General features: G+C 44.7%; 1 protein-coding gene across 1 annotated transcript; it reads left to right on the top strand.

Annotated features, from left to right (window-relative positions):
* The first annotated feature begins 328 nt into the window (after positions 1 to 328).
* SEC24C (SEC24 homolog C, COPII coat complex component) lies at positions 329 to 24,985 on the top strand. Its single transcript, XM_058543168.1, has 23 exons — positions 329 to 415; positions 2,355 to 2,554; positions 4,800 to 4,935; positions 13,320 to 13,495; positions 13,708 to 14,079; positions 14,392 to 14,528; positions 17,163 to 17,274; positions 17,503 to 17,630; positions 18,817 to 18,955; positions 19,166 to 19,281; positions 19,456 to 19,580; positions 19,724 to 19,915; positions 20,117 to 20,210; positions 20,440 to 20,556; positions 20,892 to 21,062; positions 21,574 to 21,670; positions 21,768 to 21,913; positions 22,139 to 22,277; positions 22,438 to 22,556; positions 22,655 to 22,834; positions 23,081 to 23,272; positions 23,509 to 23,598; positions 23,749 to 24,985. Exons 2-23 carry the CDS (start codon positions 2,383 to 2,385, stop codon positions 23,887 to 23,889), a joined length of 3,291 nt encoding a protein of 1,096 aa, XP_058399151.1. The 5' UTR covers positions 329 to 415; positions 2,355 to 2,382; the 3' UTR covers positions 23,890 to 24,985.
* The last annotated feature ends 4 nt before the right edge of the window (positions 24,986 to 24,989 follow it).

The raw sequence follows: 24,989 nt of genomic DNA, 5'->3' as shown, positions 1-24,989 counted from the left end.
CGGAAATCAATGGGGTCAGCAGGAAGTGACTACAGGACTCTAGATCAGAAGTCACTAATATGTCATAGGCGGACTGAGTGCGGGTCCCTAAATATAGTTTGACCTAGCATTCTCAATCGCATCTCAGCTGGTGGGACCATAAAGTGACCAGAATATCTGGGTGTGCGGCGGGAAGCAAAAATACCTAAAAACCTGCAAAGCCTCCCACCGAGCAGCCACGATGGGAGAGAGAAGCGGCGCACGCGCGGCATCCGGGTTCCTGAGCGCGTGCTTACTGCAGACGTGGCAGGAGTGGCCCCGCCCTGGAGCGTGTGGGTGGGACTTCCGGGGGCGACGTACCGCCCCCCTCGGAACCGGAAGTGGAGCCTGGGATCCCTGACGTTAGAAACGAAGTCGAACCTGGATTTGGAGCCGGGTGAGGAGTGGTATCGGGAGGTTGGTGGGTAGGAAAACAGAGGAGAGGTCGAGTTATCACTGGCCAGATCGGGGTTCGGTCTGAGAAGGAAGGGAGGAGCCCGGGGGCGGGACCCGGGGAGAGACCTTCATCTCACGCATCTACAATCCAGGATTAGTCCTAGACCCTCTCTTCTCTCCTCTCGGCCCGGGTGCCGGCTCCCGCTTCCTCCCCTGAGCTGTTGAAGGGCGCAGGACTCTCGATCTCTATGTTTAATGGACTAGCCCTCTCTCTCATCGTGGCCTGAGAAGCTAACTTGTCTTCTCTGTCTTAATCCTAGGCGCTCCTAGCCTCCACAGCTCGACTACTTTCAGAGTTTTATAGGAAGCTTGCCCCGCCCCCTAGGTTGTCACTCTCGACTTTCAACCAGAATGGAGTCCAGACTAGAGCCTGACTCCAGATTCTTGGGTGTGTTTGAGGGGGTTATTTCCTGGAGAAGCTCCCCCTCCCCCACACTGACTTTAGGAAGATAAAGGGGAGAGGGACATCTGTCAACCTTAGTGTTGTGACCTGTGCAGGGTTTAGAATTTGGAAGAACAGCTCCTGAGATGGCTTTGAGTTTAAAAAGTGCTAGTCCAGGGGCAGCTCAGCTTTTCTATAGTCAAGATGGCCCTTCTTAGCAAAGGGGAGAGGGCCATTGTCCCATTGCAGCAGCTGTGAGCTCTCTTGCTTCCTGGGTCCCTCCTGTCTATAGGATGGTTCGAATGGTAAGGCTGTTTAAAGTAGATGTAATCAGATAGTCCCGTTCTTGAAAGAGCCCTCAAAAGGCCCTCTAATTCCTTTTTCTGTTGCTGGGCAAGATTGTAATAATTGTCATAGTGGCCTAGATTCATGACAAGCATATAGGGAGAGCAGAAACAGGAGAGTTGGAGAAGTACACTTGGATTTGGAGTACTCACAATCCCTGTGCTTGAAGGACAATGTGAATGATCTTTTTCCATGAAATCTAGCTTTTCCACTGATCCTTGAACTGCTTCCCCTAGGTTATTGGGACAAGTTTTTGTGTCTGGCCTGCACTCAGTTCTTTTTGTTCCCCCCCTCCCAAAGCCCCAGTAGATAGTTGTATGTCATAGCTGCACATCCTTCTAGTTGCTATATGTGGGACACTGCCGCAGCATGGCCAGAGAAGTGGTGCGTCGGTGCACGCCGGGATCCGCACCCAGGCCGCCAGCAGCGGAGCGCGCGCACCCAACCGCTAAGCCACGGGGCCGGCCCTGCACTCAGTTCTAATCTGGTACCTTGCTAGAGTTTTCAGGTGTCCTTTGCATTTAGTGATTTTAATGCTTCAATTCTAACGTCCATGTACTCTTTTGGTGGGAAGACTAGTGATGGAGTAGCATTTGGATAATTGCAGTTTAGCTAAAGAATGTTATTTCTCTTACTCTAAAATTTGTTTTTCGAGAGGGAGGGAATTTAGCTGATCTGTTTTAGTATAGCCTGAGTGATTAAAAACGACTAACACATTAGAGGGTATTCGATGTTTGTTGAATGAATGGATGCTAGAGTGAATGAATGGGAAGTGGGAACATTGTTTCGTTTACCTGTAATATCACCATAGTTTATCAGTGGCAGGACTCCTTGTGTGACTAGACACTAGAAATCATATCACTGGGGAATGGAGGCTGCTGCTCCATTCCAGTGGGCCCATCTGAAGCTGAAATTTATACTCTGTTGGCAATGACAAAGCATAGGGTTCAGAGTAACAAAATCCTTACTGTGAGGAGTCTAGCTACTGGCTGGGGCAGAAAATTACAAAGATCCTGTGGTAGTGTGGGAATGATTAGGCTGATCATGCCTGATAATGTCAGTCCTTTTTATCTCTGCTTCCTACCCTGAATAGTTGCTCTCTCTTCAGAAAGTTGATTTTGCACTAATTTCTCTCTTCTTTCTCATCTAATAGGTGAGACCAAGACGGTGATGCTCTCATAATGAACGTCAACCAGTCAGCGCCACCTGTGCCGCCATTTGGGCAGCCCCAGCCTGTCTACGCAGGGTATCATCAATCCAGCTATGGTGGGCAGCCAGGGTCCACAGCCCCCCCCACTCCCTATGGAGCCTACAATGGCCCAGTACCAGGCTATCAGCAAACACTTGCCCCAGGTATGTTTCCAAGTTTCTTTTGAGCTAAGGAGGGGAATCACTAGTCTTCAGGTTGGGTTGTATTGCCCTGCCTAAGCTGCCTAAAGAGTTAAGGTGACTGGGATTGAGGAACATGAATCTGGCTCTTGGTCACTGAGAGCCCTGTGGGCAGTCTGCCATTCCCTGTTTTTATATAAGATGACTGTGTTTCTGCCTGAAGACATCTAGTGGGAGCACATCTTCTAGGCTTAATGGCAGTTCACTTCCTGTGGGTGTCACCCCGTGCAGCCTCACCTGCATTGTTCACAGCTGGATGAAAGTGTTGTGGTCACAGCTCCTCCAGGGCCTGTGACCAGGATTGTATTTCCTGTTGACCTAAAGTCTCCCTGAAATCACTTGTTTCTCATTGATAATGCCTCTCATTGGGTTGGTGGTTCTATCTATAAATGACTCTGGGACATGGGGAGCTAGTTCATAGATGAACAGTGGTGGTTGTGTGCCTGATTTTTGGTGCCTGTCATAGCTTTCTTCTGATATGATTCCTTTTCCTTTGCTTGAGTTTCCTCTGCTTCTTAGATGCTCTGTGATTTGTGGGCAACGAGAAGACTAATCTGGTGATGCCTTAGGATCAGTATTTGGCTTTTACATTACTTTTTCAAGAAAAGCAGCTGGTACTCTACAGATTATCCATAAGGGCTTTTTAGAAAATGCTTAACAGTAGATCTTTGGTTAGGCTAGCTGAGGACTTAGGATATGCCAAACACTTAATGTTTTTTAAGAGAGTAAACTGCATAAAGGGATGTAGGGGCAAAAAAGGCACCAAGGAGGCATAGGTAAGATTTGGGAAATAAATGAAGTATTACTATTTTAATTATAACTTTGAAAAAAAATTCATGGAGATTAGGTCTCAGGTCTTTGGAAGAGCCTGACTCCTGGTTGGGACTTTGGCTGGACAGAGTCCACCTCTGATCTGTCGAGTCCTGGCTTATCAAGATGGAGTTTGGCATTGTCTCAAGAGGAAGCTTTGTTATTAAGAGAAAAACATATCTGGTTCTGTGATGGCTAGTGAGCAGGTTCAGATTAATCATGTTCCTATAGGCAGATTCTATAGTGTCTAATCTCTACTGAGGGCAGAGGAAAAGAAAAACAATTGTTTGAATAGGGGTCAGTAACATTTCCAAAGTGACGTGTCAAGTAACTAATTGCGGGCCAGCCCCGTGGCTTAGCGGGTAAGTGCGCGCGCTCCACTACTGGCGGCCCGGGTTCGGATCCCGGGCGCTCACCGATGCACCACTTGTCTGGCCATGCTGAGGCAGCATCCCACATACGGCAACTAGCAGGATGTGCAACTATGACATACAGCTATCTACTGGGGCTTTGGGGAAAAAAAGGAGGAGGATTGGCAGTAGATGTTAGCTCAGGGCCGGTCTTCCTCAGCAAAAAGAGGAGGATTGGCATGGATGTTAGCTCAGGGCTGATCTTCCTCACACACACAAAAAAGTAACTAATTGCTTTCTTCCTGCATTTCATGTGGGAAGGATGGTTGGGGATGGTAAAGTAGCTTTGATTGCAGCTCTGATGATTGGAAAGGATGGAGCACAGCTTTTGTGAAGACATAGGTGGCAGCACTAATGGAAGGGCAGGCCAACTGTCCTGACTGAACTATTGGGCAGAAACAAATTCTCCAACCTATAAGAACGCTTTTCTGAGTCATGTGCTATTAGGAGTGTCAATACTTAGAAGAGGATGAAAATGAAGATGGTTAGGATAAGTAGACTATATGAAGAAGAGGTTGGCAGAATAGTCTCCCCAAGAGGTGCCTTTCTTTACAACCTAGTTCAATATATTACTTGGTGATCTTCTGTGCCACCTTTCTCTTATATGCTCTAAGTTTCTGAGTTCTGGAGTAGGATCTTTCCCTTAAAAGAGTTAACTTTTTTCTAGGGTAAGAACGTTAGACTGTCCTGGATTGAGTGAGAATGTGTGGTGATTACAGGAAGGCCCTACATTCTTGGTTCTCTGGCTATAGCTTCATTAGCTTCACCTATAGTATACCTGTGTAGGAGAATAGAGGCTCTCTGGCTGGGCGTCCGTATTTAGAATCTGCTGTAGTTGGAGTTGCATGTTGGTGATGGTGTTTTCATTGCAAAGCTGTAGTATTGGGCCAGTGAAGGTCTGAGCTTTCTGATCCTTGCTTTGCATTCCTTGCTTAGGGTGGAGGAGCAAGTTATTTCCCAGTCACTTAGTTTCTGTCCTTTACCCTTAGGTGTGTCAAGAGCCCCACCTTCTTCAGGGGCACCTCCAGCCTCGAGAGCACAGGCCCCTTGTGGCCAGGCTGCATATGGCCAGTTTGGCCAAGGAGATGTACAGAATGGGCCAAGCTCCACTGTTCAGATGCAGAGGTATGTACTTGTGTCAACCTAAAATTTGTCTGATTAAACTGGAAGGATTAGGAATGTATGAGGGCCTATTTCCTTTTCTTTTTCGCCTTTCCCTTAGATCCCTTATTCTCTTCCCTCCAACTTTTTGTATTTTGTTTTCATTTTTCCGGGTTACAGGTACTGCTGATGTCCATTCTGGATTACTGACCCATCTTAGTACCTGATTCTTTTGCATATTCTTTCTCTTTCCATGAACTTGAGTTTTTTCCTTGATGAGCCATGTATCTTCAATAATTGCTGTGGTCCTGCTGAGCCTACCCTAAGGGAAAAACAAAAAGAAGGGACCTCAGGATTATTTATGCCTTCTCTGACTTCTTCTTTTCCTCTAAATGAGGCACTTAGTAGGACTTATTGGTTAAGTTTGGGTGTGACCACTTACGAAAAGAAAAATACTCAAAGGAAGACCACGTGAATGATGAAACATTGGGTGGTGCATGATCCAGTAAATCCCTGTCTTTGCATGGAAGTCTGTTAAAGGAGGGCAGTCATCTCTGTTGGAGTGTTGTTTATTTTTTGGTAAACAAAGTATAAAGTTAACTGTGGGTAGGATATGTGGTAATGGAAGGGTCACTTTCTGACATTTTTATTGGGTGTCCAGGATATACATTTTTAGCATTGAAGGTAAGCCTGAGAAAGAGCCTGGGAAGCTCTTCTTAACCCTGTCTGTTGAAAAACTCTAAGAAGCAGTATAGGGAAGTCATTCATTTATTCATCCACTCAAAAATATTTATTTTGTGCTATTATGTGTCTGACATTGTTCTAGAGGTTGGAGATAAAGTAGTAAATAAAACAGACCAAATCTCTGCCCTCATGGAGCTTACAATCTAGTGGAGTACACCGAAGATAACAAGTAGACAAATATAAATAAGAAATAAAACAGAGTAAGGATATAGACAATGACTGGTGAGGAGGTTGGGAGCTGTTTTAAATACATTGGTCAAGGAAAGCCTCTCTGAAGTGATATTTGAAACCTCAGTGTAATGATAAAGAGAGCTATCCAAAGGTCTGGGGGAAGAGTGTCTTAGATAGAGGGATCAACAAGTGCCAAAGGCTGTGATGGAGGAATTAATTTAGTGGATATGAGGAAGAGCAAGAAGGCCAGTGTGGCTGGAGCAGAGTGGAGAGTGGAGGAGATAAGGTAGAAACATAGGCAAGAGCCATATCGTGTAGTGTTTTGTAAGCCATAGTAAGAAGTTTAAATTTGATTTTAGTTGCAGTGAGAAGCCATTGGAGAGTTTTAAGCTGGGGAGTAACATGTTCGCATTTATTTGTTTGTTTATGCGGTGGATCTTTTCATTGTAATTTAAAACACATACAAAAAAGCTTACAAAACAAATGTATGGGTTAGTAAATTATTATAAAGTAAACCCCCAGGCCGGCCCCATGGCTTGGCGGTTGGGTACGCGCTCTCCGCTGCTGGCGGCCCGGTTCGGATCCCGGGTGCATACCGATGCACCGCTTCTCCGGCCATGCTGAGGCCGCGTCCCACATGCAGCGACTGGAAGGATATGTAGCTGTGATGTACAACTATCTACTGGGGCCTTGGGGGTAAAATAAATAAATAAAAAAAAAAAAAAAGAAAAAAAATTAAACCCCCTTGTAACTACAATCCAGATCAAGAAATAAAACTCTGCCATGCACCCCAAAATCCCCTTCCATGTGCCCCAGTTCAGTCATAACTCTCTCCCTCCCCCCATAAGTAACTATTATCCTAACTTTTATAGTAACCAGTTTCCTGTGTTTTTTGAAATAGTTTACACCCAAAGGTACATCCCTAGACACCACAGTTTAGTTTTACCTATTAAAAAAAAACAGCTTGATATGTTTTTTAAGTTTATAGGTTCCCTCTCTGTCTCTTTCTTTTTCTTACTATTTGTCTGTTGACGAACCCGAGCCAATTGACCTGAAGAGTTTCTCACAGTCTGGATTCTCCTGGTTGTATATTCATGTTACGGTTCAACATTTTCCTCTTTCCTCTGTATTTCTTGCAAATTGGCAGCTGGATCCAGGTTTGATCCCTTTGGGTAGTGTGGGGCAAGACTATAGGAGGAACATAATATCTTGTTTTCTTGCTTTTTGTGATGTTAGCAGGTGTTGATGCTTAATGCAGATGTATTTTAATTTGTTGGATTTACAAAATGGTGATACTCTTTTGTTTCTTTTTCATTTATTTGTTTGAATACCATTATAGGTAGTTCTCGTCATCTGTTATTTGGTTACCAGTTGTGCAATTCATGTAGGATAAATGCTTGATTCTTTACCTTTATTTATCGGTTTACAAGGGAATGTATTGGTCCTTTGTTACCTACTGAAGGTGACCAATTTTTTTTTAATATCATTATGAATTTATTCATTTAAACATTTGATGAGTTTCAATCCACTGCAATTATCATCATTATTGAAGTTCAAAGTATTCCATCTTTGACCAATGGGAGCCTCTTCAAGTTGACTTCTGAGTCCTTTTGACATGACCCTAGTAATCTTTAGTTATAGTAAGATGCTCCAGTCTTATCGTATACATTTTATGCCCCAGACAGGGAATTAGCCATTTTTCCAAGAAATCCTTTATTTTGTTGGTGAGAAATGAAGTTTTGTGACTATAATCTGGGCACTAGGAATGTTCATTACTGCCTGATTGGTCACTTTCTAGGCCTTTTCAGTGGACATAGCTAAGAAATACATATCTACATATCTTTAGATAGAATACCTCATTAGTTTAAATTTGTACTTTCAATTCAAATTCAAGACTATAGCCTTTACTTAACCTCTGTATTATATCTGTATCTCTTTTCTCCCACATCAGGAATCTTGGTTCTTAAGGCTGTAGGGTAATGGAATTAGAATATTGGAATATGCCACAATTTCTCATTTATTTTATCTATTATACACAACAGTCTTAGTACAACAGTACTAACACTGTCACAAATGTGATTACTAAAAACATTACTTTTTAAAAATTTTACATATGCTCTGCCAATTCTCTAATGTTTTTCTTTTTTGGTGAGCAAGATTGGCCCTGAGCTAACATCTGTTGCCAATCTCCCTGTTTTTGCTTGAGGAAGATTGTCACTGAGCTAACATGGGTGCCAGTCTTCCTCTATTTTTTGTATACGGGATGCCGCCACAGCATGGCTTGATGGAGTGGTGTGTAGGTCCGCGCCTGGGATCTGAAGCTGTGAACCCAGGCCGCTGAAGTGGAGTGCACGAACTTAACCACTATGTCACCAGGCCAGCCCTCTAATAATTTTTTTAAAAATATTTATTTTAAAAAAGAGGTCAATTTGCTGGATTCAAAAGTAGAAGTAGGGAATCCTATTAGGAGGTTGTTGCGGTAGTTCAGATAAAAGAAGATCTTGGCTTAGTTTAGGATGCTAGTGGTAGAGGTGGTGGGAAATAGATTTGGTATACATTTTGAAGGTAGAGTCAGCAGGATTGAATGTGAGTTAAGAGAGAAAGAGGAATTCTGGATGTCTCTTAACCGGTCGGCTTAAGTGACTGGGTAAATAGTAGTGCTATTTACTGAGGTGAGGAATATTTGAGAAGGAGCAGATTTTGGGGGTGAAATGAGGGGTTTTATTTTTTACATTATAGGTTTAAGAAAGCTACCAGCTATCAAGTAGAGATATTGAGTAGGCTGTTGTATATACAAATCTGCACCCGAGGAATGATGTCAGGACTGGAGATATAAATTTGGTTTAGAGATATAATTTAAAAGCCATGGAACTAAATGAAATCATTTAGAAAGTGAGTATTGAGAGTAAAGAATAGAATTGAGTACTGAGCCTCGGAGCTTACAAACATTTAAAAGGAAGTCAGGAGGAGCCATCAAAAGACAATGAGAAAGAGCAGTAGTGAGATAGGAGATTAGCCAGGAGAGTGTGGTGTCCTGAAACCAAGTGAAGAAAGCATTTCAGGAAGGCAAGGGAGTAATCAGCTATGTCATTTGCTGCTGAAAGGTAAGATGCGAACTGAGAATTGACTGTTGGGTTTGGCAAGGTTTGGCATCATTGACAAATGTAGTTTCAGTGGAGATATGAAGGCAACTGCCTAGTTGGTCAAGAGTTTCATCTGGGCAGTAGATTAATATAACCTGAAAACCCTTCTGCTATAAACATCTAGAAAGGAGAGAGGAAATAGAAACAAAAATTTTTTTTCAAGTGCATAATCAAGGTTAAAAGAAAGAAAGTGAAATTCTCAAGTGCCAGAGACCAAGTGGGAACTGAAAATCAGAGTAGTAAGTTGACACTGTAGCTGCCTATGGAGAAGGTGGGAATTATCGTCATGAGAACCTGGGGACTTAAGTTTAAGCAGATACTGGGGATGGAGGATGATCCTTGTGCTTTCCTGAGCTGAGGTTTGGAATTGAGAGCTTGTTTATGAAGTCTGGACCTGAACTGCACCTTCAGTGAACAGGTAGCCTAGAAGAAAAAGTCTGCAGACTGGCGGAAGGAGATAATAAGGATCCCTGTTTCTCCTGGGCTACCTGTGGGTAAGTGGGAAATAAAAGGTCTTGGGACTGCAAATGGACACGAGAGATCTTTTTGTGGTGATGAAAATGTTCTAAAATTGAATTCTGGTGATGGTTGCACAACTCTATAAATTTACTAAAAATCATTGAATTGTACACTTAAAAGGAGTGAATTTAATGGTATGGAAATTATATCTTAAAGCTTTTCAAAAAAATTTGATCTTGGGTGGCAGTTTGTCAGAGTACCTTACAGAAACAAATGTGAAACAACCACATTCCCTTAACCCAGGCCATAAGAGATTCTCAGAGGGAAAAAAGTATTGATTAGAGTAAGTAGAGATTGTTAGAGGAGAGCAGATAGTAGAATAGTACCTTGAAAGCATTAAGGGAATATGATTGTCGAGGTAGAATTATGTACCTAGTTGAGAGAGAGGGCAAATAAAGACGTTTTTAGATTAAAGACTGAGAGTTTACCATGTATAGACCCTGGCTGAGAAAACTACTAAGAGATGGACTAGAAAGAAGGATCTTTTTTTTTTTTTTTTGAGGAAGATCAGCCCTGAGCTGACATCCATGCCAAGCCTCCTCTGTTTGCTGAGGAAAACTGGCCCTGAGCTAATGTCTATTGCCAATCCTCCTCCTTTGTTTTCCCTTTTTCTCCCCAAAGACCCAATAGATAGTTGTATGTCATAGTTGCACATCCTTCTAGTTGCTGTATGTGGGACGCCATCTCAGCATGGCCGGACAAGCGGTGACTCAGTGCGCGCCCAGGATCTAAACCCCCGGCCGCCAGTAGCGGAGCGCGTGCACTTAACCACTAAGCCAGGGGGCCGGCCCCGGAAAGAAGGATCTTTAAAGAGAGAGAGAAATAGTAATTAAAGAAGTAGAGACAGAGACAGAGTATAGACCAACTCTTTTGTACTGTTTGGCTAAAAGAGTAGCAAAAGCTTGAGGGGGATGTGAGGTTTTTAGGGCAATTTTGTTTGATTGGATTTTTTTAAAACAACTTCATTGAGATATAATTCACATACCATGCAGTTCACCCATTTAAAGTTTACAATTCAGTGGCTTTTAGTATATTCACAGATGTGTGCAACCATCACCGCAGTCAATTTTAGAACATTTTCATCACCTCAAGAAGAAATACCATATCCTTTAGTTAAGTAGCTACCCCTATTTGGCTATTCCTTCAATCCTCCACTTCCCCAACCCTAAGCAACCACTAATCTACTTTTTGTCTATAGATTTTCCTATTCTGGACTTTCATATGAATGGGATCATATACCATGTGATATTTTGTAACTGACTCCTTTCACTTAGCATAATGTTTTCAGTGTTCATCTGTGTTGTAGCATGTATCAGTACTTCATTCCTTTTTATGGCCAAGTAATATTTCATTGTATGGATATAATACCACATTTCTGTTTATCCATTTATCTGTTGATGGACATTTGGGTTGTTTCCACTATAGTTGGTTATTTTTTGAGATGTTTGTGTGTTTTTGTGCTGATGGGAATGATCAGAGAGGGAGACATTGAATGGAAAGTGTATTGGAAAGACAAGTTCCAGAATGGGAAAAGATATTTACACATAAAGTAGACGTAAAGACATAAAAAGTCAATCCAGTTGAAAAAATAATGGACAAAAACCAGAATAGGTATTTTATAAAAGAAGAGACAGTAATCGCCAAAGAACATATTAAAAAGGTATGCAACCTCATAAGTAATGAAAAAAGTACAAATTAAAAACCACAACGAGATTCTCCTATGTATCCATCAGATTGGCAAAATTAAAAAGTCTGACAATACTAAATATTGCTGAGGATATGGAGGATATAGAGTAACAGGAACTTTTATCCACTGGTGGTCAGATGCATATTAGTACAACTACTTTGGGAAAATAATTTGGAATTATCTGTTAAAATTGAAGACATGCATACCCTATAATCCAGTAATTTCACCCACAGATATGTGCCTCAGCAAAACTCATGTATATATAAACAAGTTATATATATGAGTGTTCATAGCAACATTGTTTGTAATATCCAAAAATTAAAAAAACCCAAATATCCGTCTACATTAAAATGCTTAAGTAAGTCATGGCATATTTATTTAGTGGAATAATATTTAGTGATGAAAGGGAATGCTAAATGCAAGCATAGATGAATTTTGTAAATGTGGTTGAACAAAAGAAGCAAAACCCAAAGAGTATGTATGATGTGATATGATGTGATTCTGTTTACAAAAGTTTAAAAAACTGACAAAACTGAGCTATATTATTTTAAAGACAAGGGAATGATTATTAGGAAGTTAGGAATTTAGGAAAGTAGTTACAGTGGGAGAAGGGAGAGGGCTGTGATGGAGGAGAGGCACACAGGGCCTTTGGGTGCTACTGTATTCTATTCTTTGACTTGGTTTTTTGGTTACATGGGTGTTTGTATTATAATTATTAAATAGTATGTATATTTTTAATGTATTTTTTTCTCATTATAACATAATGTAATTTATGTTATATTTCACAATTAAAAAGTAAAGTACATTGGATCAGGTATGGGATCTAGTTCTAGCTTGGTCTGCCACTTACACTCTTAGTATCTTAGTTTTCTATCTGCTCTGTCTCCCTCATTATTTTGCTGTGAGAATTAAATAAAGCACTTAGAGATGCTTTATAAATTGTAAAGCTATATATGGATAAGGTGGTGGTTTATTTTTACTAGGGCATGTGATGGAATAACATTGGATAGTTGATACTATTATCCATATTAATGGATTAGTACCATGGAATATAATTATTCTGACAAGGATTTGTGAGCATCTGCCCTGGGGCTAACAGTATGTTTGGTGCTATGGAAGACAAAAAATGCAAAGCCTGACAAAGTGCTTAGGGAGGTAAGGTTCATTAGCATAATGCTCAGAAAATACTAGTTGAATGAATGAATGAAAAATGTTAAACTGCAGGACTAGTAGAAGCTGACCAAATTTAATCAAGTACCAGTTATTTAGTAGAGACAAAATAAGCAGGAAGGATAAATCAGAATTTCAATGTAACAGAGACTATTGTGAAGAATTTGATTCATTCTTGAAATCCCAGAAGGAGCTTGTTATGTATAATAATCTGTGTTGTAGATTTTGCGGTAATATCACTGTAAAACACTGGTGCAGTTGCTAATTGGTGTACAATGATACTGGGATGGTTTTGTGTTTATATTTTAACATGCCATCTGATACCATGGGAGTGTCCACCATAGCTATCCAAGTAGCGAGGTTTTGCTAGATAGATGCAACTAGAAGCCTCCCTGGTTTATGTCCTGTTTCTCTGGTCCTTTTCTGGTAGAGTTAGCACCATCTTTCTGATTAGTACACAATGCCAAACTCAGCTGACCTGCTTCTCTGATCTTACAGATCTTTCTAACACCTTTCTCAGGATAAAGTAATAAATACTTTGGTTAAAAGTTAAACAATCAAACTGCATTTGTTTGACCCTACATTTGTTAAGCATCTGTTGTGTTAATGTTTCTGCGCACCTTCCCTTTTAACTCCTTCAGGGCGTCTGATCACAAAACTGAGGTGGTTTGTTAACAAAAGGTCGAAGAGGTAATAATCTAACTAGTAGAGTAAATAATGTTTGATCTGAGGGTGCTTGGCATATGTTTGTGGAGTGAATCCAGTGGAAAACAAGATTTGCCATGAATAATCGCAGTGTAGATCATCAGGAATGTAATTTATCCACAAATATACAAAAATATGAAGCCATAAAAGAACCCAAGATGAGAGTAAGATGTTGTAAAACAATATAGCTTCCTGTATGATGTGGAGCTTCTGCCATCTTTGAAGGGTATCCCATCCTGGTAGTCACCTCTCCTTCCTTCTTTTCACAGGATCCCTGGGTCTCAGCCGTTTGGGTCAGCCGCATTGGCCCCTGTGGTTAGCCAGCCAACTGTGTTTCCTCCCTTTGGCCCTCTCCCTTCAAGTGCACAGGTGACTGCCCAGCTGGCCGGAATGCAGATCAGTGGTGCTGTGGCCCCAGCCCCTCCCGCTTCAGGGCTGGGCTATGGTGAGTAGCTGGGACCACAGGAATGTTATTGTCCCCTTCTTTTTAAAAGCATCAGGCTCTGGGGGTATACCTGAATCCCTTTTATGTCTTGTGCCTCTGAGCCCAGCAGATGGGACATTCATTCTTGCCCCTCTTATGTGGAAAGGAAAGTGATTTGCTGAACAAGGAGGCAAAATGACTGGGGTTCTGATTCTACCTCTTCTCCTTCTCAGGCCCACCGACATCGCTGCCCTCAGCCTCAGGAAGTTTCCCTAACTCTGGTCTGTATGGCTCCTATTCTCAGGGCCAGGCTCCTCCCCTTAGCCAGACCCAGGGTCATCCTGGGGCCCAGCCTCCCCAGCGATCTGCTCTACCACAGGCCTCCAGCTACACACCCCCAGCTTCAGGGGGTCCTCGGATGCCTTCGATGACTGGTCCTCTCCTGCCTGGACAGGGTTTTGGGGGTCCCCCAGTGAGCCAGCCCAATCATGTGTCCTCACCTCCTCCTCAAGTTCTGCCCCCTGGCACCCAGATGACTGGGCCCCCAGGAGCACCACCACCTATGCACTCCTCCCAGCAGCCAGGCTATCAGCTGCAACAAAATGGTGAGTTTTTCCCAAGGTCTGTCTAGGAACCAAAGGCTTCAGCTATTAAGGTGTTTTTTTTGTTTTTGCTTGCTTTTAGTATTGCTTGCTAAGTGGTGAACTAAATGGATAGCTTCAGGGAATTATTACTAGGATGTGGGGTTTATAGGACGTTCTTTTTTCTTGTAGTTCATAAACTGTGGTCTTTCTCTGAGTGGTCATTACTATATCTCATAATTCTACGTTTATAGGAGTTTAGTCATTTCCCTGAGGCCTTAAGAAGAGATAGGGAGGGGATTCTGAATTCATCAACCTGGTGCCCTTCTCTCTCAGGTTCCTTTGGACCAGCTCGGAGCCCTCAGCCCAATTATGGAAGTCCCTACCCAGGAGCACCCACTTTTGGCAGTCAGCCCGGGCCTCCTCAACCACTGCCTCCTAAGCGCCTGGACCCTGATGCCATCCCGAGCCCTGTAAGTAGATACTTATGTGGTCCTGGGGAAGGAGTTTGTGACTGCCAGATAAGTGAGTCAACCTAGATGAGATGTTTGCCTAGCATTTTCTGATTATTTTCCCTTTTCATTCATCATCTTGTAGGTATAGAACCTAGATGTAATTTTTGACTCTTTGAACTGGAACTTGAGGCCTCAGAAGTCTTTTGCGGGTACTTTTGCTCTGTAGCTGGGCAGGAAAGGAAGGGAAGCCAAGAGTGAACAGCAGTGTCAGTAGAGTTCTGGGTTGAATGCTGCATTCTGTCACTATTGGACATGGCATGGTAACCTCTGCCCTTTTATGGAGTAGTGGTTAGGTCCAGGTGTTGTTCTCTTAGATCTACTAGGATAGCAGTCTTCTTAATGGGTAGAGCTGATGGGAATTCTCTGGTGTTAGGTGTTACGAGAAGGAAAGCCTTACTGGGTTCTCTCTGCCCCTACTTGGATAGTGTTTCAGGAGGAAGCCTCCAGTACTTTTGTTTGCTAGGCTTCTGCTGTGTGGATGGGGAACAGTGATCTACAGTTTACAAGGGCAATAAGGGAAAGCTGCTTCTCCCAGGAAGAGGGTGAACCTCACCCTTGGAGCCATCAGAATCCTCAGGCTTTCCTTGTCATACTTGGAATAGAGGCTGGGGCTGTACTCCCAAGTGGGGGCCACTTTATAGTTCTGTCTGCAACATTTGCTATGTCAGTTATCTCACCATGCTTAGCCATTGCCATATTCCATTCTGTTCTCTTCCCTCTTCCTTTGGGGAACTACCATGGTGAGGGACCCTGTTGGCTAAGGCAGACCCGAAAGGATTAAACAGCCCCTCTTCCTTTCCCCTTCTTCAGTGAGAAAGAGAATCTGATTGGATGTGAGGGGAAACTTCTTTCAGCATAAAAATAGTCCTTAGATGGGAGGTTTGTCCTTTTGGAGGGAACATCCCTCTTCTTCCTTCTTAAGATTTCTCCCATTCAGCCCCTCCCTGTATAACCCTTACTTGCCTCCTGTTTGCACCTTTCCTTATCTTTCTACATCATAGTCTGAGCCATTAAAGCCTTTGTGTTGGGCCAGAAAGACTTGGAATTTCTGATCTAGAGGGGGCCTGACTTCAGCAGTTTGAGCTGGGCTCCAGCTGTTCATGTCTAACTCATCAGGGTTGAAAGAAGTAACATCTGCTTCTTGTTCTTTTGTCTCCCTCCCTGTATTCCCCTGCTGCCTTTATTATTAAAACACTAAAAGCAACTCAATGAGCTGCCTCCTCAGCAGAAAACCAGGCACAGAATAGACCCTGATGCCATTCCTAGTCCAGTAAGTGCAGGGGGTGGGTGTGTGTGCGCGTGTCATCTCTGTGTTAGTGCCATCCATGCATGCCTGTGACCTCATCTTCACCTCATCCACCATGTCCATCCCTCTCCATCCTCTTCCCTTAGTCCTTCTAGACCTTTACTTTTACAAACTAGAAGGATGTGCATGCCTCAAGTTACCATGTAATGAAGAAGTATTAAGCTTTTAGCAGTGCCTTAAGTATGGGATGGTAGCAAGTCAGGCTCTAAGGGCGGGGTCAGGTGGCATGTTAAGCTTTGGTTTTAGGCCTGCTGGCTCCTCCATGTGACATATGGTGGAACAGGACAAAGCTGAGCAGAGATCCGTCCCTTTTGGGTTTGATTTGTCTGCAGCTTGTTGTGGAGAAACATTTGGGTAGGTGGCCACTAATATACAAGTTTGGGATACTGGCATTTCTTACAGGGGAAAGGACTGCTGGTTAGAGAAAGTGTGGGCCACTTTCTCATCTGGAGAGTCTGTTTGACTCTGATATATTTCTAAGCTTCAACTCTTTCTGCTATGGGATATGGAGTCCTAGTCTCCTTTTACTTTTTCTGGTTTTACCAAACCCATGTTGAAGTAACTGACCAAAGGTCATTACCCTACACAAAGATCTGGTTACTAGCTTTGCAAAATCTTTCTTTTCCTTCACTGGGGTCCGTCAAAATGTGGGAGACTGAGGATTGGGCTATAAGGATCTTCTCCCCTATTTACACACTGATGCTTCTCCCATATTTACACACTGATGCTTACCTGAAAATAGGGCAGCATCGGCTTCCGCACCTTACCTGATCATTTCTGGCTGTTTAATCCTCTCCTCACCCTGTCCCTTCTACTTTCTTGGAGTGTAGAGTCATTCCAGGTAGATTCATTTTTACATGGTTACTGTTGTCTGTTTTTCTGCTCTGACTCAAATTGTGTCTTGGGGAGAAAAGGGGAGGGGAAGGCTTGCCGGGGGAGGGAAGTGGAATCTGATCATGTTGGAAGGTTTGTGATTAGAGCTGGAGCTTTCCTGGAGTGGGGGGAATAACAGGGTGATCACCATTGATTGGGGGTCGGTATGATTCATAAAGAAGCCTGTTCTCACTGTTGCCTGTCCAACATTTTGCTGCTGACTATAGAGCGGAAGATTGGCATTGTAGCATTTTATACGCTCTCCAGAAGGAAAGCAGGCCTGGTTCATGAGCTGTTCTTTGGCAAATTATTGGTTTCTGTGCTTGAGCCCCAGCCTTTCTTTCTCTTGGCTGTCTGGGACCTGGTAGCTCCTTTTCTTCTGTCACCTTACTCATTTCACTTCTTCCCTACAGATTCAGGTTATTGAGGATGACAGGAACAACCGGGGTTCAGAGCCATTTGTTACTGGAGTACGGGGCCAGGTGCCACCCTTAGTCACCACCAGCTTCCTGGTGAAAGACCAAGGTAAGAACAGCATTAACTCCTCCCTGCAGGGCTTTTTCTCCAAGATTACCAGCTTATGGATGGGGCTTGTCAGTCTTTAATCAGAGACCAGTCCCTCATTGGTCTCTAGGGGAGAAAAGCCACAATCAGCTCTAGCATTTGTGGTGGTAATGGCATGGATCAACAATGGAGAGCTGGTGTCTGGAGGGATTCTGTGATCTGACTCAGGTTTTCTACCTCCTCCTCCAGGAAATGCAAGTCCCCGATACATCCGATGCACATCCTATAATATCCCTTGCACATCTGACATGGCTAAGCAGGCTCAGGTGCCCCTGGCAGCTGTCATCAAGCCACTGGCAAGGCTTCCCCCAGAGGAGGTGAGTCAGGGAAGACACTAGAGTATAATGAAAGAGAGGAAGGGAGGGGGGGAATAAGATGTCTTCCTAGATGTGATTCTGGCAGTCACAAAGGAAGAAGTCTTGGTTGGGTGGGAGGGGAGAGTACCTTCAATAACTTTCTATCCCAGGGCCCATGGCTGAAGCGAGTGGTAGGGATGAGAGCAAAAGCCCAAGAAATTGCTGGATGGGAGCAGGGTCCATAGGGGAAACAAACAATATGAAAAGAGGCAGGGCCAACTTGTAGGGGAGGAGAGAGCTGGATGCTGGAGGCTTGCACAGCATGGTCATCTCCAGATGATTAGAAGCACATCATTCTCTTTTTTCTTGTATGCTATCATCTCAGGTAGGTTAGGGATGTTAGGATAGCATGTAAGAAAAAAGGTAGATTAGCATCCAGTAGTCCTTCTCTTACCTGGTTTGGGCCTTGATCTGTCACCCCAATACCTGAAATCAGCATGAAAAGAGAGAGAGCTTGGCAGCTGCTCTGCCAGGCCTTGGTAGGATACCCTCATGTTCATGCCTAGCTTATTGAAGTTAGGGTGGATTTTTCTATAACTAGAAGCTCAGGGCTCACTTTACATCTCGCTTCTCTTTCTGTCTTGCTCTGTGTTTTTCTTCTTTCTCTCTTCCTGGGTCTCAGTGGGGATGGTTGGACACCTGGCTACTGGTCTTTTATCTGTAGGGTGACATCTGCCTGGGGCATCACTAGGTGTCACAGAAACCGGGGGATTGGGGAGGACAAGTGTCATAGATACTTGGTTGGGGAATGAAGCAAGAGTCAAGATCCCTAGGGCAAGAGTGAAGGGAATTGAAGATAGGGCTAGAAATTAGAATCCTAGGGAATCTTTGGCTTTCTCCTCATATGCCCATGGCAGCCCTTGGCTTGTTATAGCCAGTTTCAGAGTCTCTCTTCTCTTTCAAGAAGAGGTGAAATACTGGAGATGAGGAGTAAGGAGAGGGAACTATAGAATTTAGACTTTTAGGGACATTCCTGTGACCAGTATCCTCATCATTTGTCCTCATTCCCCTTCACTGTACTCCCTCCCAGGCAAAATATCTGAGCCATGCTCTTCTCCATCCAAGTTGTCCCTCCTCATCTATTGCCACATGTCTCAACCCACCATAGCTTCCCTCTGTGTCTGAGCCCCTCCCCTTTGCTCCTTAGGCTTCACCGTATGTCGTCGACCATGGGGAACCTGGCCCTTTGCGCTGCAATCGCTGCAAAGCATACATGTGCCCCTTCATGCAGTTCATTGAGGGAGGGAGGCGCTTCCAGTGCTGTTTTTGCAGCTGTATCAATGATGGTATGTTCACAGAGGCTGGGATTGGGGGGAAGATGTGGATTGCATTTTCATTGTTCTCTTTCTAGTTAGATAGATGAGGATCCATAGTTTAGGAACTGGGGAAATAGGGCACATATGGGGATATGGGGCAGTGGAGTGAGCTCAGCCAGGGCCAGATTCACTAAGACTGGGAGTGGACCTTTGAGTAACACTCTGCCATACTCCTGACAGTTCCCCCCCAGTATTTTCAACATCTGGATCATACCGGCAAACGTGTGGATGCTTATGACCGTCCTGAGCTATCCCTGGGCTCTTATGAATTCTTGGCCACTGTAGATTACTGCAAGGTGAGGGGAAGGTAGCATGGGGGAGGAGCAGCGGGTAGAGGACAATGAGACAGCTAAGAATTGCTGTGATCATTTCCTTCACCCCTTTGTTGTCCCCTTTGATGATGACTTCTTGCTAGTCAACTGGCCTGCTTACCAATATCCTGCTCCCCCCAACATTTCCTTCCTTTGCAGAACAATAAATTTCCCAATCCTCCTGCCTTCATCTTCATGATTGATGTCTCCTACAATGCCATCAGGAGTGGTCTTGTTAGGCTCCTCTGTGAGGAGCTCAAGTCACTGTTAGACTTTCTACCTAGGTGAGAGTTATGGAGCCGAGGTGCTTCCTTTGGATAATGATGGGGGTGGAAGGCCTGGGTTGACTCAGCAGATGGAGCCTGATGTCATGAAGTTGGATGGTGGAGAAGGTGGCAAGTTTGGGTAACAATGTCTCCTTCTACAGGGAGGGCAGGGCAGAAGAGTCAGCAATCCGTGTTGGCTTTGTCACCTATAATAAGGTGCTCCACTTCTACAATGTGAAGAGCTCATTGGCCCAGCCACAGATGATGGTTGTATCTGATGTGGCTGACATGTTTGTGCCACTGCTGGATGGCTTCCTGGTCAATGTCAATGAGTCTCGGGCAGTCATCACCAGGTAAGAGCCAGTTGGTGGGGTAAAGCGAGGGTGGGGTGGGTGCAACCACGGAAAGCCAGAGAGTTGAGCAGAGGGGTCAGCAAATGGACAGGGGCTGTGCTTCAAGAGTTTTCCGAGTCTGGGGGCCAGATGACTCTTCAGGGATTTGGAATCTGGAATCTGGATAGCAATTTGATTGCCTCCCATCACCTGTCTCTTCAGCTTATTGGATCAGATTCCGGAAATGTTTGCAGACACAAGGGAGACGGAGACAGTATTTGCCCCAGTTATCCAGGCTGGAATGGAGGCTCTGAAGGTAAGGCCAGAGTCCCTGGCAACCTCCTCTGCCTCACTTTCCTCTGACCATCTTACCCCCTGGGATACAAGCCCTGTTTCTTTAGTGGTTGATGACTGTCCAGTGAGTCAGCCTGTCTGACATAGTTGGCACGGAATAAATGACGGGATGGGATGAATGACGGAAGGGATGAATGAATAATGGATGAATAAAGGAAAGAATGAACAAGCAGTCATCTCTTCTTTCCTAGGCTGCTGAGTGTGCAGGGAAGCTGTTTCTGTTCCACACCTCCCTGCCCATTGCAGAGGCCCCAGGGAAACTGAAGAACAGAGATGACAGGAAGTTGATCAACACAGACAAGGAGAAGGTGTGGGATTGGGAGATGGGGGAGGACTTTCCATTACAGAGGAAGGTGGTGACTCTTCACAATGCAATAATACTCTTAACTTTCTTGAGGGGGGCCTGGGACTAGACACTCTGCCCTTTCACATGTCACATCCGTGACTGCTCCCACACCTCTCTACCCCATCTTATCCCAAAGCCCTTGGTAGACTCTTTTTAAGAGAATGTTCTGCTACTATTGCAAACTTCTATGAGGTAGATCTGAAGTCTTACATGTATTTGAATGTCCTGTATTACATATATAGTTCTCAAATAGGTTGGAGCTGAGATATTTGAACATTTTCTTCTGTTCCTCCCCAGACTCTGTTCCAGCCTCAAACAGGTGCCTATCAGACCCTGGCCAAAGAGTGTGTGGCCCAAGGCTGCTGTGTAGACCTCTTCCTCTTCCCTAACCAGTACGTGGATGTGGCCACGCTCTCTGTTGTTCCCCAGCTCACTGGTGGCTCTGTCTACAAATATGCTTGCTTTCAGGTACAGCATGGGACTCTGGGTGGCAGGTAGAAGCAGGATTGGGAATGTCTGTCTACATGTGGAGTGGCTCTTTAGCTGCTGAGTCATTAATAGGAATAGTGCTGGAGGAGAAGAGTGATAGGGTAAAGAAGAGAGCCACGAGTATAGCAGTTAGGAGAATGGGGCTTGGAATCAGTCCTGGGTTGATATTCTGGCCCTACCTCTTACTAGCTGTATGATGTAGGATAAATTACTTAATTATTCTCTCCTTTGTTCCTTCATCTAAAAAATGGGATTTTAATACTTATTAATTAGGATTTGTCATCAGGACTAAGTAATTCTATGTAAAGCACTTAATGTGGCACCTGGCACGTGATAAGTGCTTCAAAGCTTTCATTATCATTATTATCATCTTCACTGTTATTGTTATTACAATTCAGCAGGCTTGTAGAGTAGATAGAGGGGGTGCAGGGAGATTGTCTGCAGGGTGTTATGTAGCTGGTGATGTGACTCTGGGCCTGGGGCGCTGCAGGTAGAGAATGACCAGGAACGGTTCCTGAGTGACCTGCGTCGGGATGTACAGAAGGTCGTTGGCTTTGATGCTGTGATGCGGGTCCGGACAAGCACCGGTCAGTCCTGGTTGGAGAAAAGCAGGTGGGGGGGTCAAATCTGGGAGCGAAGCAAGTGGCACCTGTCATACCTTTAGCCTTGTCCCTGTGGCCTCAGGTATCCGTGCTGTAGATTTCTTTGGGGCTTTCTACATGAGCAACACAACAGATGTGGAGCTGGCTGGGCTGGATGGGGACAAGACGGTGACTGTGGAGTTCAAGCATGATGATCGGCTCAATGAAGAGAGTGGAGCCCTCCTGCAGGTGGCAGGCGGAAGGCAGGGGCTGGGGAGGACGTGTCAAGTGTCATTTCACTGTATATAAATACGCTGCAGGGAAGAGGGTAAGGGGTGAGCAGAGAGGACTAGAAGAGGCTGGGGAAGGGATGGCTCATGTCTTTCCTCTAGTTTAATAATATAGCAAAGGGGCAGATTTCAGGGGGCTTTGGTGAGGGAGGGGTGTGAGTTCCCCCTTTCTCCCTTCCCCTAGTGTGCCCTGCTGTACACCAGCTGTGCAGGGCAGCGACGACTCCGCATCCACAACCTGGCTCTGAACTGCTGCACCCAGCTGGCTGATCTGTATCGAAACTGTGAGACTGACACGCTCATCAACTACATGGCCAAGTTTGGTGAGGGAGAGGCAGGGCAGGGTGGGCTTAGGGCTGAGAGAAAGGTCCAGGATAGTCACCGATTCAACATGCCTGGGTAAGTGTGGTGGTGGGAAGGCACATGTGATGGAGTGGCTGACTAGTGACTGTGCTATCTTCCTTTCCCTTCCTTACCCTTCAGCATACCGAGGGGTCCTGAACAGCCCTGTGAAGACTGTTCGTGACACTCTTATTACCCAGTGTGCCCAAATCCTGGCCTGTTACAGAAAGAACTGTGCCAGCCCCTCCTCTGCAGGACAGGTGAGGCAAGCATCTTGATGGAGGAGTTGTGGGGACAAATTTTTGCATTTGGGAGGCATTTCTCATGACCATTGACTTTATTTTGATAACCCCCTCAGTTGATCCTTCCTGAGTGCATGAAGCTACTCCCAGTTTACCTAAACTGTGTGTTGAAGAGTGATGTCCTGCAGCCTGGAGCAGAAGTCACTACTGATGACCGTGCCTATGTCCGACAGCTGGTTACCTCCATGGATGTGGCTGAAACCAATGTCTTTTTTTATCCTCGGCTCCTACCGTTGGTGCGACTGAGGGCTGGAGTGTGAGATATTGTACTGAGAAAGGGACATCATAGAAGGAGGAAAGGAATGGTTAATATTATCTGTGTCTGACACTAATGAATTTGTTTTTACTTACATTATCTGATGTAGTTTTCACACTGAGAGTTACTGAGAGACTTAAGCTTTCTGAAATTTTGTTTGTATGTGTATGGGGGCTAAACATCTCTTATGGTCCTTGGTAACCTTTCACCCCTTTCTTTTGTCTAGACAAAGTCTCCCATTGAGAGTACCACTGAACCACCAGCAGTTCGAGCATCTGAAGAACGTCTAAGCAATGGGGATATATATTTGCTGGAGAATGGGCTCAACCTCTTCCTCTGGGTGGGAGCGAGTGTCCAACAGGGTGTGGTCCAGAGCCTCTTCAGCGTCTCCTCCTTCAGTCAGATCACCAGTGGCTTGGTGAGGGCAAGAAGTCAAGGAGAATATGGGTGTGGAAATGCACTTTGTGTGATATGATTAGGAGCCAATAAAATTAGTGTGCTAGTCCCCTTAAATATCAGGGGACAATTGGAGGGGAGGGAGGGTGCTGTCATTCTTCCCAGGCTTCCTTGTTTTAGATATTGTATAAATTTGTGCTGCCCCATCTTGACTGGACTCAGGAGTACCTTAGCATAAGGATAAATTTTGTGTTCCAGAGTGTTCTGCCAGTTCTGGATAATCCACTATCTAAGAAGGTGCGAGGCCTCATTGATAACTTAAGGGCACAGAGATCGCGGTACATGAAGGTAACACTGATCCTGAACCCTGGATTTCTTACCTTGTCAAGTCCTCACTTGGAAGGGGGGTGGGGAGTGAGTAAGTGACTGAATAATGGGATTTCAGGGCATGTTTAAGTCCTTTTGGCCCTGCCTCATGACCCTGTGTTCTGGCCATAGCTTATCGTGGTAAAACAGGAGGACAAGCTGGAGATGCTGTTCAAGCACTTCTTGGTGGAAGACAAGAGCCTGAGTGGGGGAGCATCCTATGTGGACTTTCTCTGTCATATGCACAAGGAGATTCGGCAGCTACTGAGCTAGAGAAAGTGGGTAAATGGCATAGGGTCCCAGGCCAGCTTCCAGAAAGTATCCCAGGACAGCAGAGAAATCAGGACAGTCCCATATCTTATAAGTCATGTAAGCTGACCTCAGTCTCTTTGGGGGGAGGGGGAGGTATAAGGAGACACCTTTCTGGGCTCAAGTATCCTATACTCTGTCATGTCCTGCTGATGGAAGGTGCCGCTATCCACTCACTTTACCCTCCTTTTTCTGCTAATCCTGCGTAACGAATGTAGTTTCTCAGTTCACTGTATATGATTCGGTGTTGGGGTTTGGAGGCACCCAGACCCTGGCAATATTATATGTCCCTTTGGACCAGCCTCCAAGAAGAAAGGGGCAGGCAGGGAGGAGTGGAGATCCCAGGTTTACTATGGGGGGAGGGGCTAATTCAGCTCAGTGTCATCAGCAACTTCCTATATTAGGGATAAAACATACAGGTGCACAAGAGCTGGGATATAGACCATAGGCGGTGGAGAGAAAAGTGGTTGGTCCTTCTTGGGCCTGGAAGTCAGCAGCCAAGTCAAAGTTACTGAGAGTGGTTGATTAGCATTCTCTCTCTGCTTCCACTGCTTTCTCTTGCAATGATTGGTGATCACTCCGTGGACAGAGGCACAATGTCAGAGATGAATGAGCCTGGGAACTGAGTTGCAAAGTATATTAATACCTGGGAGAGGTACCAGCCTCCTTTCCAGCTGGAGAGGCCCCAACACTGGATGGTTCTGTAGGGAGCTTGGTCATCAACTTGCAATACCTCACAGAGCCAGCCCACGTCCCAGTCTGAGCTCCCACTGGAAACACTGCTTCTTCAAGATGAGGGTTGTGGGGGGAGAGGCGAAGGCGGCTGGAGCTCTGGTCTCTTTTGCCAGGACACCACTCAGGCTTTGGTATTGACAGAGTGGCTGACAGTTATCTTCCAACCCGAACTGGCTGGGGCAGGACAAAGGCTAGGCTTGATGGTGGCCAGGCTTGCCTGCTCCCAGCCTGGGATGACCCTGCTCTGGACCTCTCATTTCTCTTCATTGGTTTATTTTTCAATGCATCTTTAATTTGTAAAGAAATAAAATAAATTAAGATGTAACCAG

Source organism: Diceros bicornis, chromosome 6 (genome assembly GCF_020826845.1).
Source record: "Diceros bicornis minor isolate mBicDic1 chromosome 6, mDicBic1.mat.cur, whole genome shotgun sequence".
Taxonomy (NCBI): Eukaryota; Metazoa; Chordata; class Mammalia; order Perissodactyla; family Rhinocerotidae; genus Diceros; species Diceros bicornis.
Note: the sequence above shows the minus strand (reverse complement) of the source record. Positions and strands in the feature narration are given on the sequence as shown.